General features: G+C 46.5%; 1 protein-coding gene across 1 annotated transcript; it reads right to left on the reverse strand.

Annotated features, from left to right (window-relative positions):
- Positions 1 to 884: 884 nt before the first annotated feature.
- On the reverse strand, positions 885 to 6,380 carry LOC146204939 (endothelin-converting enzyme 2-like). The gene is made up of 2 exons (XM_084589621.1): positions 6,251 to 6,380; positions 885 to 3,774 (listed from the first exon to the last, which is right to left on the reverse strand). Exon 2 carries the CDS (start codon positions 3,718 to 3,720, stop codon positions 1,696 to 1,698), a length of 2,025 nt encoding a protein of 674 aa, XP_084445747.1. The 5' UTR covers positions 3,721 to 3,774; positions 6,251 to 6,380; the 3' UTR covers positions 885 to 1,695.
- Positions 6,381 to 15,189: the final 8,809 nt, after the last annotated feature.

The following is a 15,189-nucleotide window of genomic DNA, read 5'->3' on the forward strand; positions in this document are numbered from 1 at the left end:
GATGGCGTTCACTGTCACGTGTCCCTCGAGAAGTGAAGCAGACACTTCTGCTTCCTTTCCCCAAAATCCAAGCTATCTAAAAACGTTCAAAACCTTGTCAAACTCTGTGCCACTCTCTCAGTGTCGAAAATTCGCTGAAGGCGGTTTTTAAATGCGCTATCGCGTCTACTCTTAAGGCAGAGCTCACGTATCTGCCTAATTGTTAATCTTGGGGGGCCTATGAAGCAGGGTATGAACGGCAGTAATTAATGTACACATACTCAACATAAGCTGGAAGACTTAAATCACGAACGTCATCTGTGGCGCCCCCATTGATGAGCTGAAAGCAGTGCAGCAAATGTACTCCGAAGTGCTCAACGGTCTACAGGTATGAACGGAGACCTCTTCCACCATTTGTGATTTATAGGTGAATAAAAAAAATCGACTCACTGAACGGAGACCACTTTCACCGTTTGTTTGATTTATAAGTGAATAAAAAAAAATCGGCTGACTCGTTCATATTGCCTTGCATCACGGATGCATGCTTGTTGCGTTCTAACGCCTGTCGCCAAATGTTGGACGTGATTAATTCATTTCGTAATGCGACAAATGGCTTGTGAAACGCAGAATATATACTTTTGTTTTTACGGTTGCCCAGCTTACATAAACGTTGTGTGTGCATAAGCTAGGGACGCAGCAGATTTGACTTATGTTTTGGCAATTTTCGATGCGTGCCTGGCACAGCTTTGGTTCCTGGACGCCCCTTTCACTTTTTTCGTCTTCGCGGGTCGGTATACTCACGGGCGCATTGGCAGAATGCCACCGAAGGCGAATATGTATCCACTGAACGTAGTGTTACCGTATTCATATGCTCTAGCACGTGGTCGGATCGGAAGATTCTTCACTGGTTTCAAATTTATTTACAGCTGCTGAAATGAAGCCATGGCTTTACAGAATCAGTAACCACTGATTTCGAAAGAATATGAATTTTTACATACTGTGGCATATAGTTCTTTATCTTTGTTTTTGCTTCATCATGAAGGCACCTAATCTTTAGGCAGTGCGACACTCGAAAGCTTAGACATTATTGGAACATTATCGAAACGTTGAATGAACACATCAAAAGCGACAGTGGAAGAGCTGTACACGTGTTAGTGAAAATTAATCGATATTTAGAACTGTCACGTTGTCATTGACCCAGTGCGGGTGCCCGGCAAAAGCAATCCAAACCATAAGTTGACTATAAGTGTTGTAAAGTAGATGTAGAGGTCCACAGCCATTTCTTACCTCAGCAATTTCATTGTTCAAGGTCTAAACCAGATTCCAAAAAATTCTCTTTGAATGATCGCAAGCAGCAAACGACAAATTCTAAGTGTTAACGCCAATCTAACACATCTATATCGTAGAACAAATGTACCGTACTGAGGGAACAAAAAACACCAAGAATAGGAAGCCAACATGTTCAAATGATACGAAATAGACAAAATAACAACGTATTTGTAAATCCAACAGATCTGGCTGGCATAGCTCTTTCTCATTCTATACCTTACTTCCCAATCCAATAAAATAAAATCCTACGCATTTACGGCCTATATGCATAAAACAACTAAAACACTACGCGCTACTTTGCAAATAAGCATCACGATAGCCAATGCTGCCTTGGCTCTCAAGAACAGTTGTCACAAAAGGAACACACAATTACACCGCTGGTCGTAACTAAGCGCTCGAGTCGAAGAAGGGACAATATTTGGCGGGCTTCATTTTCGAGTTCCTCGGGCAGCCAAACTCGTGGGCAAACGGCGGGAAGTTCATCACAGCCTTGTTACAGTCTCCCGAAGGGTCCGTGCCAGGTCGGCTGCACATGAGGTAGCAGAGGGTGACAAAGAACAACTGCCGCTCGGTGAAGCCGTCTCGTAAGCGCTGATGCAGGTCGTCGCTCTGGCCCAGCGCCTGCTCGAGGGCGCCGTAACTGACCTCGAGCGCGGGGATTTCGGGAAAGTGGCTTTCTCCCGCGCCCAGGCAGCTGTCTACGTCCATGACCGCGTGACGCCAAGCGGACGAGAGCCAGAGTCCAGTGACCTGGGTGTCGCTGCCGATCCGCAACCCACGGGAGTCCAGCGCACGGACTAGCTGGCTGGCGTACAGAAATCCCAAACCTCCGTAGAACATAGCGTGCGTTCCCTGCAAATAAAAGATGGGCGGCGACAATGCCTGCATGGAGATGTGAACGTCGTTTAGCACATAGTCATAGTCGAGAAGTGGCAGTGCCAAATTGGCTGGCAAATGCAGTGCCTCGTCGTAAACGTAATTTCGAGAAAGGCCACGGAGAGACTTAAGCGTGCGCAGCCAGAGTGCCGCGAAGCTACTGTCGTTGTCGGGGAAGCTCGTATACAAGATGGACATCGCCGTCTTGTCAACCAGCTCCGCAATGGGCCACAGCAGCGTCGTGGTCTGGTTCAGCTTCTCCTGAGCACGCTGCTTTGACACTAGATCCAGCTGTCTAGCACCGGCGACCTTGTCTGCGGCAGCCCCGCGGATCACTCGCAGCCGGGCGTCGATATTCTCGCGCTCCTCACTAGAAAAGTTGAGCAGCGTGAAGACTGAAATGATGAGGAATCGATACGCCGACTCTACCCGCGCCGCGCAAAAGGCCGTGCGCTGTGCTGCGGCCGCCGCTGCCATGTCATCGGGTCCATTTGCTGAGTCGGCCCGCACAGGAGCCAGTAGCCCTAAATCTGCAACAGGCGCCAACGCCTGCACGAACAGCCAGGAGAGGCTGTCAACTAACTCGCTGTTTTTGTAGGTGCGTGTGATTGTATCCAAGGCATGCAGAAGCGTGGAGTGGGTCACAATAATGCGGTCATCGTCGGCGAATGCTGGATCCGGATTCAAATGCTCATTCAGTAATGCAATCCACTCTTGGGAAGAAATAGAAGTGATGTTTTTTTCTATGTCCTTCAGCAAGAACTGTGCCGGAAATGTCATGCGACTGGCATCTAGGAGCTTCTGCAACACAGAAGTCTGCATGTTCGCCACCCTCTTGCTCTCTTTTTCCGTCGCTTTGGTCACCCCTAGCGGAGCCAGCAGTTCGTAGTGCATACGCCAGTAATTGAAGAAGCCGCCGCTGGCCACGAGCCGTCCGTGAAGCTCTAACCAATTGGAAATGAGCTTCGAAGGGCTAATAATCAAGGCGCGCACGCGCTTGCCTTGTTTCCTTAAGTGCCGGATATGAAACCATAGCGTCACACCCCAGTTCAACTCCAGGTCAAGCAGGAGAGCAAGTGGTCGAGCGCTTGGCATGGGCTTTTGCGGCCAGCTAATATTGCGTTCATCCATGAACTTGCGGAGGGCTGCGATAGCGGACGCGTAGGTTCTAGGAGGCATCTCCTTGCACAACTCGAACATGCCGAGAGCTTTCGAGCCCGGTGCTTTCAGCTCACTCTGCGCCGCTTTGAGGATGGACTCGAAGCGCATTGACCAGGCGTCCACGACATCCTGCTGCGTAGAGGGCGACCCGTTGCCATAGGCGCTTGATGCCATCCAGGCAGAGCACACGAATGCTCCGAAGTCTTCACAAGGGTCGATGCTTCTATTGAGCATTGCGCCGATCAATGCCTCGTGGTGCAGACAATCAGCGCTGTTGCAGTACATGTCATCAGGTGGGCGATCACCGCGCAGCCAGAAGACTAATATGAGCGTGGCGCCTACAGCGAACGTTAGCATAGCCATTACAGCCGCCATCTTGAGGATTATTATTCCCCTCCTGGATGATGTCGCCGTCAGAGGAGTTACGAGCTGCACAGATAATATTGAAAAAAAGAACAACGCATACTTGTTATTTCAAAAAATGTGTATGCAAACTATTATTTTATAAACCGCGAGAGATATGGTTTATGCAAGAATGTCGTGCAAAAGAATGCGGACATTATATATGTGATAGACCTCATTTACTTAAATATTAGCTGACCAAAAGGTAACTAATCAGGGGTTTAAATGTTGCCTTTAGGGCACAAGAACATATTCTGGAAAAAGCTGTCAGCAGTGAAGTTGAGGCCAGTTTTAAAATTCAAATGGCATTGTGGCTTGAAATATTAAGCGTAAAAATTTGGTTTTTAAGCTCGATTAGTTGACTTTTCTGCGTTGCAGAGTATAAAATGGCGCAGCTGCTCATAGTATCATCGCACAAAAATCATCTTAACTTGTATTTCATTAAATACTCACGCATCTGTATTCTTCAGAAACAACGCCGTTTTAAGGCGAAAGCCATTAGCGCCTCATCGTTGTCGACAGAAGGTTGTCAGCAGAGGTGTCACGCTTTCGAGAGCGAGAGTTAAATAATTAAATTAAATAATAAAATTATTAAAATAAAGTTAAATGAAATAAAAAATATAAAAATAAATAATAAACCGTGTCTCCACCGGCAATCGAACCTCCATTCCCTTGATACCGTAGCCCAGCGCTTTACCAATTGCTCTTCATAATTCAGCTTGCCTACCGTGAGGATGATAGCGGGATTCCGCGATTGACAGATACTGCAACTGTCCTTTCCTGTAAACGAATTATAGAACACCGGTGAACTTTGATGCGTTCGCTGAAATGCTGGTTGTGTTCGACAAAAGGCGCGCGATGTACCGTCACGACAGATAATGACGTCACCAGGCGATTCATGCATATACGAAGCTGACCCCGCCGGGCATCCGATCCAGGCGTCCGTGCGGAGCCTTTCATTTGCCGCTTCCTGCAACACGTCACCACACAGCAATCAGAAGCAGACCCAGATGTCTAGGAGGCGTTAATACAGCAGGCATCAGCGGCGTTAATAATAACAATTGGTTCACATGAAAGGAAAGGCGCAGTATCTGTCACACTTATTTATGGACACCTGACAGCGCCCTGAGGGAAAGGAGAAAGCTGAGAGTAAAAAAAGAGAGGCAAATAGAGGTGCCGTAGTGGAGGGCTACGATCCATCGTGCTATAATGGCTTTCGCCTCAACGAACTTTAGGGGTCCAAAGTGCCCTCTATAATTTTTTTATTACTGTGCACCGCGGTAACGCGAACTCAACGAACTTTTAAAAGTTTAGTTTAGCGCTCGATGTCGCGAAGCAAAGTGCCGATCAAAAAAAAAAAAAAAAGAAATGAAGCACCTAGGCTCGCCTTCGATAATGACGGCGTTCAATTCCACAATAGTCTTGAACCCTAATATCAAGAATGACAACTTCATTACTTAAGTTAAAATGCACATTTCTTTTTACTGATTTTAAATCTGTAAAGATTGAAAAATTGAGGACTGCTGAGACAGAATGAAATGCGTAAGCAGTATGTACCGGTGCGGACAAAAGTAAACGGAGCACTCAATTTCCTTCTAAAATTTTTTATCCATTGCATATCTGAAACTGGCAGTCGTGGTATGTGCGAACCTGTAGTAGACGCCAGAGCCCTTTCACTTGAACAAATATTGTTTTCTTAACTCCAGTGCAGGAAGCGTGATTTTAATTTGAATGGAAAAACGTGCTCCGTATACTTATGTCCGCATCTGTACATTTAGGATTATGCTTTTCCGTTTTTATGCTTCTTGCACTTTGCTGCATCCCATTGCCTGAAAGTTTTGCAAGCTTATTTCTCTTTTCTTTGGCTTGTCTTTGTTACTCGGCTTGTGTTTATGAGTCGGATATATGCATACTTTATTCAGCTGGGTATTTACCCCCCACTTTATATTTTTATGCTTTTACATTAGTTTCATTGCACACATCTAGCTCTGGCTCACCGATTCGAATGCGGGCTCACTGGCGTGATCCGTTGAAAGGTGCTGCTTCCTCGCCTCCCAGTTTTAAACCACCTTGGGTGGAACCACCTCCCAGTTTTAACCCCCCCCCCCCCCCCCCCCACTCCTTTCCCGTGAGCAACTGAAGATTGGTGGTTTGATCATCGGTCTTGGATATTTTCCGAGTTTGACTGCTTCAAGAAGAGCATGATTATGCGCTTACTTGGAAGAAAGGCTTTGTACATTTCCGCGGTCACCGCTACGGGCCCTACAAGCAGAACGTATACCGCTCCCCAGTGCTCCGGAAGATGTAATTCGGAGCGCAGGCTTATAAAGAGAAGTTCCTAAATACAGAAAAAAAAAAAAAAGCCGTTCAAAACACGTGCATGTGATATGTGTATCGAAATAAGGCGTTTGTGCCAAGTGCCCCCATATAAAAAGGCCCCTCCAGAACTGTTGGTTCTCCTTCCGGTCACACAGTGCGTCGAATGAAAACTAACTGAATACACCTCACGGCACTGTCGGATCGCTTCTGCCACCGAGAGTTGGTGCCCGAGTGAGTGATGGCGAGGTCTCGGCTGCGAGCGCCACTTCACGTCGAGCGACAATTTGTGCTCGCCGCGATGAATGAATGAGGTCCTCCTTCATAATTAGACGCGCGAGTCGCATCACAAGAATTGCAGGTCCAGACTGCCACGCAGAACGAAGGGCAGGCGTGAAGCTGTAAGTTTTACGATGCGAGCGCCTCTTTGTGGAAATAAACTTCATCTCGGCGAACAGCTAATTTTCGGCGCGTTTCACGAAGCGGCGCTCGCTACCCGGACTTGTAGACCAGTAACTATTTCGAACAGCCGCGCCGGAGCGAATGACCGGCATGGAAAATATAGAAGGTCACGATTCGCCTTGTTCTCCTTTCTTTTTTTTTTTTTTTTTTCGCAAAAGCTGCCGGTGTCGTCCAATAAAAACAGTTACGTAGCGTTGTGATAGAATTCGATATTATAACTTCTGGCTTTGTCCTTGCTTCCCGTTTAAGCTTGGTAGTAATAAGTCTGCAGTAATGTGGCACATGCCTTTTAGCAAAACCTGCTCCCTCAATGATTGATCCTCTCTTCTTTGAGAGGGTATTTTTGACCCCGAGACCCACTCTTTCGTAAATTATTTGTCTGCCCCCGAAGAAAACACCAAAAAAAACATTTAAAGTTAAAGTGGCGCAAAATGCCCTACTGCATCATCGTTGCTTGTAGCGCGAAAAACAAGCGCATCGCATTTTTCGGCGTCCACAAGAAGTAACTCGGATTAGGCGTGAGCCTAGACAGTGCACCCATTTGCCTACGTAAAAGCACAATGTAGCATTCATTAGTCCTTGCAGTACAAATTCGCGTAATGACACTCCTGCTGCTTTCGCCGCAAAAAAAAAATAAATAAATAAATAAATAAAAAAACAAAAACGATGTTTAGTTTGACTAACCACGGATATACACGGAGAACCAAAACCTTGGCACTCGTTTAGCTATGTTTTGTTTCGTTTAGCTTTGTTCTCCCACCTCTTGTCAAGTTTAGCTAATTAAGCCTAAGGCTTTCGTAAGATTCTGTAAAGGTAAAGGAGGCCTAATTATGGTCTTCAGTGGAACAGTGTCAGAGGAGATGGAGACGAGAACATGCGAAGCATGTGCAGCTTGAAATACTGCCAGTTTAGCACGTAGGAAAACCGGATACCGAGATGGCGCAGTCGAGTCTCATGACTAATAGCGAGTTTTAGAATATGAGGATCGGTTAGGAGACAGGGTAACAGCGTGGAATGACTGCGTATGCTCAGAGTCATTGCCCCCCATTTCATTGCAGCATTCCGCGGGTGTGCATTGTCGCCTCGCAATTACTGTATCTCTCCAACCGGTATACGGACACCTATTCTAAATCTCATTAACATTAAGAGTATCACTGTATAAAGATGCCAGATATGCTCGATTTACTTTCGATAGTGTATGGATTGGTTTGTCGCGATGCAAAACTCAGCCACTGAACCTCCTAAGTAGCTCTTAAGAGTAGAACCACTGATGGAGTTGTGGAATTTTAGTAAGACGAAGCCAATTCTATCGCAATATATGCATTTTGCTTATCCATTCGCGTTGGACGCTGCTCTCCACTGCAAAGAAGTAATGAATCTTCATTGTGACAATATTAGAGAACCTCTTCGGACACCTCCTCTTCCGGATAAATGCCTCAAATATGCATTCTTCGACGCATGCATCTAATTACACTCTTTAATCCTGCCCGATCATTTCTCTACCACATTAGACATTCTTCCGCATGCCCGAACTGTCCTGAACCCCATACTAATTTAGAACGCTGCATGTTTTCCGGCATTGTTGCAATTGAGTCATCATTTTTGCGCACCCTTCTTCCCCAACGTATTTGGCTTGGTTAGCCTCTGACCAGCTGAAAGACCAGTTGGCCTTGGTGACCCTGACCCATGACATTCTCGACGCTTAATAGTGCGTTTCATTAAAGCATTAAAGTTTTCCTCCTCTTCCTTATCCATTTTACCTTGTGCGCTCAGTTTCATTCTGATTGTTGTGTTGTTGCAATTTGTGACAAACCCAGACATAAAATAAAAAAGTGTAAGGAAGACAAAGAACAGGCAGCGCCGCGGCATCGCTATGGCCATCGCTTGTCTCCGGCGCCCATCTCTAGTGCTGAAGCTGTGCCCTGCGGCCGGCAATTGTACCCAGCTGTATCCGATGTACTCGCAGCACTATACGTCGGACCACATTATTAAATACTCATTTCAAAGAGATAACAATATTTATGGGGGTGCTAGCGCGAATACTTCAATCAATAATAAAGGAAATAGTTAAGCCACACCAGACTTTCGGGATTACAGGACGTACTATTGCTTCAAACAAAGGTAGAAGGTGCTTGATGGTTGTAACCTAGCAAATGAAAAAATAGCCATCCTGCCGATCGTTCTGGAAAAGACTTTCGGACTGGGTACTGCATGAAATCTTGTTTTGTATCCTGGAACACGCGAATGTAGGCGCCGTTACACAAGAAAGAGTAGCCTTGGCGCACCAAAACTGCACTACAAAGTTAATAGTGAACATAAGTTTGCGGTCACAATTAGTGTTCAACGTTCCGTGTGCCAGGGCTCTCCCCTCAGCCTTCTTTTATTTTGCATGCATATTCAAGCGTATAACCAAAAACGAGTCTGTTAAAGGATTTAGGCTACAGGCGACGGAGGTAAAGTTGGTCGCAATATGCAGACGATTTGTCCATATTCACAAGAAATCGTGATGGTATAGACGAAGTTGTGCGCTCTTTCTGACAGTTCAGTGAAACCACCAGTACTAAAGTGACCTGGACAAAGTGTCTTGGTCTATGATATGAAGGATGGCTTTTTACTTTCGAATACATCGCAAACCTTTCTTGGGTAACACTAACGACATCGGGGAAGTATTTAGGAGTTCCGTGAGATTGCCATCGCGATAGTGACTCGTATTGGAAACGGCAAGCACAAGAAACCCGAGAAAAGGACTAAAGATGGAGAATTACATACTTGCCTGTTTTCGCATAAGCAACGGTTTGTAACCTGCTCGTGATAAGCAAGCTATCGTATGTGATGCAAGTGATGCATTGCTCGGGAATGTATTGACCGCATTTTGCTGTCTTTGTATTGTATGGTCATTGAATTGGGAGCGGTGCAGCCGCGCGAATTTGTTCAGGTCTGTCAGGGATGGTGGCTTTGATCTGGAGTATCTCTTTCTACATCAGCTTGTTAGAAGATTTTTTTTTCTCGTGGTCAGCGATCCTTTTTTGCGCACCGTGTGCAAATTGAGGCTGTGTCTCGCGTTATCTGAGTTCACTGTGGGAACGAAAAGCATCTCCGGAAGACTGTGCGGGCTTTGGAAAGAGGTTGCTGACAGTGTTCTATTTCTATTTGTACTTTTTCGAGGCAGTATTTGTATGAAGTGAAGAGGAAAACGCTTAATAACGATTTGTGTCCCTTTGTACAGGTACTTGACAATAGATGCCCCGTAGATAACGTATTAAAGAGGATTCCTATGAGGCGTTGGTAAATTTCGTTGAGGCATAAATCTGACCCTTAACCACAGCCGTACCCGCCGCCGACAGCAGCAGCTACTCATCTTGCTTACGTCACAGACCGGTCGTGGACACAGATCGGCATGAATATCCAGCACCGCGGCTTTAAGAAAGAGGCGCGCACCTTGAGCGACAGCACTCCGAAGTGGGCTTTTTTTCCTTGGTGCGTGAGAAGAGACGTATCGGTTGAATGACTGCCGGCAGTAGCCGGAACCGCCGGCTGGGGCTCTGGTATCCATTTTCTATCCGCCGTTGCATCGGGTGTGCCAGCCCAAGAAGGCAGTGGTACTACGCCCATGTTGAGGACAGCCTGCTGCCCATCTGCTGAGGGTTCTCGGGCCACCGTAGGCGGCTTCAGGATGCCAGTCGGTTGGGAAGGCTTCGCGGCTACGAAGACAGGAAACGCGTCTCTTTGCACATGTATGCCTCAGATACATTCAGTTCTAAAAAGAAAATTACTAGCAGACCTTGGTATTCTGTAGCCTGCCTCAATCATAAAATCAGGAGTGAGCATTCGCGTTGCATAATGTCATGAGCGGGTGGCCTGATGTCATCTGCGTTGTGGATGGGTCAAAGGATGGGCGGTAACAGATATGAAAGGCCGTTAATGACTGTGCCCGCGGTTATTGCCACATGACTAACGCCACTGAGCAGTCAAAATATTACGAGGGACTTTAGCGACTAAAGTAGCGAAAGGCGAAAGCCTGAGAAGTAACTTCCAGGTATCTAGATTTCGCTATTTAATGTCAAGCTTAATTGTGCATATCGTTTTAAAGGCACACTAAAGGACGTTTGGTCCGGTCTGGGGATTTAGTGTCCCAAAGCGACTCAGGCTATGAGATACGCCATAGTGGAGGGCTATGGAAATTTCCACCACCTGGGTTTTATAAACGTACATTGACATCGCACAGCACACGACCGCATTGCTTTTAACCTCCATCGAAAAGCGGCCGCCGCGGCCGGGATTCGATCCCGCATCCCTGTGCACAGTAGTCTAGCGCCCTAAGCACTGCGCCACCACGGCGGAGACACGGAAGTACTGATCAAGATAGAATGAGAGATTATTGCAACAAGGTTTCGAGTTTGTCACTTCTACCGAAGGGAGGACATGAATAGACCAACAATTTACGACGTTCCTCGGATGTTGATATGAAAGCAGCGACCGCCGAAATAAAAAGAAATCACTGCACAGCGAAGTCTGCCGAAGTACGAATGTTGAAAGCGCCACTCGCTTCGCACTAAGATGCCGCACGTAACAAATCCAGAAGTGAAAGCCAAGCCCAACTTCTAGACGGTATTCACGGTCTTCTTTTCCGAAGGATAACAGCACTCCGTTTTAAAAACGACTGCTTCGGCATTTCGAAGGGCGCTTAGCAGCACAATCGTGCCGGCTGCACACGGTAGCAAAGGGTCATCCGAACTGTGGAAAAGAGGCTTCGTTCTTATTCGTTTTCTCAGATTAACCACGAACTTGGAGGTTAAGCCTCAAAAATGACACCACCGTCATCGTTACCTCACAAATGGGGAGAAAAGAGAGTGCTTGATTTGCAATTTTCTCAACAAGTGTTCACTTTTCCGCGCACAAACAAAAATTGAAAAAAAAAAAAAAAAGTTTTGATCTTTCTGATAGGCGATCTATCGGTACAGAGTAGCCTCGTTTCCTTTATTTCACTAAACTACCTCTTTCACGTACATACGGCTGGTGGTTGGTAGAGTTTGTTTACGTGGAATTACCCAAAGTTCCCTTGGCTTTCTTCTGGTCCTCGCGACAGGTGCAGAAACTATAGCAGCCATCGCGCGCTCTAACCGCCCTCTTTTTCTTTTTAACAGCGAAACCTGATAATATTGCTTCAGCCACACGGCCCTGCATTCTACCATGGAATCTACAGCGTCAGCCCTAAGACCTGTATTACAGCTTAGTAAAATCATTCAAATGCTAGCTGCCACGGTAAGCAGGTGGCATTTGAACTGAAATGAAGTAAATTTATTGCCAGCTACTAATATGACAAATAATAATAAATTATTTTGATTGACACCTGGCATGGTGGGCAGATAGCAATGAAACAAAATTGATTTTACTTATTTAATTGCCACCTGTCGTGACGGCCAGGTGGCAAATAGGCATTGCGGGTGGCACCTGCCACCAGCGGCAGGTGTAATTCGAGGAAAGGAAATCCGCCGGTTTCACGCATGCTGTTCTGTGATGTGCTGCTCTTTCGAGTCACCGCTACTTCATTATGGAGATCATCGCTTATCTCTCAAGTATACCTTGACTCAATTGGCCAGACAACTGTTCGAAAGACGAGATTCAGAGCTGTGAGAGGTGGGATCTTGATGCTCTTGCATGAAATGAGACAGCAGTACTGGAGTCGTCCTATTGCTATATATGTCGAGTCTTTCAGAGTCCTGTTTCGTATTCACGTTTTTACTATTACATAGAGACTACAAAAGAACATGGTTAGCCTAAACTGCTGGCAGTTCGTCGTGGCATCAATACGTGGAACCACAAGGGGTAGATTGTGACATCGTCAGCCAGGATTTGTACAAGATTGCATACTTTTCTTGCCGCCAGAAGCCGCCATCGTCGAACGATGGGCCATTTTCACCTGGCCTCTTCGTACATGACTCCCTGGCAGCGGTGGCTGCCCAGGACTTCCACCCAAGAAGTCCAGATACGCAGGCGCGCTTGCAGATAAGTCCTCCGAGTCCCCTCTTGGCAGCAGGAACGGCGCTGGTGGAGTATAGGGCGGCGGCATATCGTCGGGATTGACCTTGCTCAGAGACCGGTGCGACTTCGACATGCGCAGTAACGAATTTGCGCAGCTTTCCTGCCTCCGGAGCGTCTCAGGGGCAAGTGTCTCCTCCGAAGGCCGCTTGGCGACCACCGGCGGCACTGAAAGTGTCAGCAGGGAGAAGGAGAGCTTATGCCGAGAATTCCATACTTTTCCTGAGACTTTTAATAGGAACATGGGTGAGCGCCTTCATCCTCCTTGCCGTGTATTCTTTCGGGCCTTGAAATGCTATAAATTTCTAGCTGCGCGGATGAGTTAGCGTGAAGGAATCCTTAGCAGCCTCACCTTTTTTCACTCCTAAGACGTAGCAAGGACAGTGTTATGCGCAAAAGCTTCTTCGTATTTCCTAGCGGTGCAGCCCTAATACGTTTCGGAAATTATTACGAGTAATTTACCTATTCATGGTGCACACAAAGCGAGTAGGTGGATTCTAATTCTATGCAGTCAATCTCCCATCCATGTGATATGAACTAATCAATATCTGATTCGCTGAACATTCCGTTGGGGTAAGAAAATGCGGTTTCTCTTAAACGAAAAGCACATTTCTTTCGAGGAGCCTGAGCGGAAATCCCTCCACTTTTTTTAGCGCAAGCTGTGCTTATTAGTATCATGATTAAAGAAAGGCTTGATTCTCAGCGCGTCACTTACGTGTAAAAGCTCTTGCATGTGGATATAGTTTGTCTGATGGATATTCCAGAGACGGGAACGAGAGAAAAAAATGAAAAGAAAAAAAGCAGACGGACAGACAGACTGGATGAATGATGCAACGTGTGCTCGTTTTTGCCTTTTAGGCCTTTTCCTCGGCGATTTCTTGTATAATTGTTTTTTATTTGTGTGGTTAATGAAATTTTGAATAAAGATAGACTTGGCTCTGACCCCAACAATGTGTCGGACAGATACACAGAGCCATCCTTTGGTGCGTGCATAGAGGGAAAGACTTCTAAATATCTATAAATGAGGAGAGCTCTAGGCCTCACCTTTCAAAACATTTTGAGCTTGAGGCAAATTGCAAGTGCTAACCGTGCTGCCCGGTTACTTTTGGCAACGATGGTACTACCTGCTTGGTGCGATAGCCATAGAAGCTAAATACTTTAAATCTTTTATTCTGTTATCTATTTTATTCAAAAATAGGAATGAACTCTGATGTTCGTTTGTCATTGCATCATTCCCAGTATACAAAGGGAGACCATAGTTTTAGCCTCAGTAGCAATACAGCTGGGTCGGTGTCGAGAAATGCCAGACACAAGAAGATATCCAAGTTGCCTTTACAGCTAGTCGCACGTACTATCTCCTTTTGCTGTCCTTCCTCAGCGCAACGCGATATCAAAACAGACCCTACGCTGTGGCTCAGTGGTTTCCTCGGCCACTCGACATCTGAGCCCAAACCTGCGTGTTCAGGCCACGGCGACAGCATTTCACTTCATGCTATTTGCTGTGCGATGTCAGTACACGTTAAAGAGCCTAATGTGTCGATATTAACGTGGAGCCGTCCACTAAGGCATCTCTCATAGCCATTATCGCTTTGGGATGTGGGAACTCCGTACCGTGTAAACATTTTGTACCGTCTGAGTGCGCGCACGCCGCTGCGCCTGCAAGGTTATGTTAAATAGCTCTCGCTGCGCCAAACCACGTACCTTTCGAAGTCCCCGTAGCCGATGCTTCTGTATGCGAGTTATGGTCGGATGATTTCGGACGCATGACACCATTTGACGCTGGCATCCGCGAGGCAGTATGCGACGCATACTCCAATCCGCTGCAGACCATCGTGTTTTCCATCGACTCATCACCCTGCAAGTATCGTAACCAATTTGCCGCAAATTGCTCGCGAATTATTTCCTGCGAAATAAAATTTACGCTGCCACTCAGAGGCAGCCTAACAGCTACTTTCATTTCGTAGAACCTCCCACGATGAGCGGGGTTGTAGGCCTTCTTCCCTCCTGCGCAAATGTGGCTCTAGTTTCATATATCTCGTACCGCTCCGCTCTTGCAGATTTGAAAAATTTACCAGCTTCGTGTCCTCTCTACCACGGCATTTGAGAAGCTGACGGGTTTGGCAACATCTTCGTTCTCCTCTTAAAAAAAAAAAAAAAGGAACCTCCGCTCTCACGCTTATTGTTCTTCTAAACATTTGCCCAGGAGGACAAAAAGAAGGTAACGCTTTACTTCCGTGCTTTATCAGCCATTGGATGCCTGTGTATTCTCCCGACCGCAAGTTACCTAAGCGGCATCTCCAGAAGTCATCCGTGTCTCGTAATATATTTCGGTCATTCAAACTGCTTTGGCACGTACACCTGGCTGTCGCGTACATAAAGGTGCCCACTGCGAGCGCGAACCTTTTATTGAACAGGATGTAACAGTAAATAGAGAATTCAGCCGCCCTCTGCCCAGTGTACCGGAGCTAGTCGGAGCCCCTGTCGAGAAGTATAGCGGCGCCCTCGAAGCGAAAAGTGCCAAAATTCAGCGGATAACGTCATTAAGCAAACTTTCTTCACTGCGCGTAAACACCGGGCGTTGCTTCCGCTCTCTTTACCCTCAACCGATTGGCGAAATAATTAGCT

Source organism: Amblyomma maculatum, chromosome 1 (assembly GCF_055883805.1).
Source record: "Amblyomma maculatum isolate TAMU_Amacu chromosome 1, ASM5588380v1, whole genome shotgun sequence".
Classification (NCBI taxonomy): Eukaryota; Metazoa; Arthropoda; class Arachnida; order Ixodida; family Ixodidae; genus Amblyomma; species Amblyomma maculatum.

Excerpts from the sequence above, each read along its gene's own strand:
- LOC146204939 (XM_084589621.1), bottom strand. The coding sequence starts at position 3,720 with ATGGCGGCTGTAATGGCTATGCTAACGTTCGCTGTAGGCGCCACGCTC.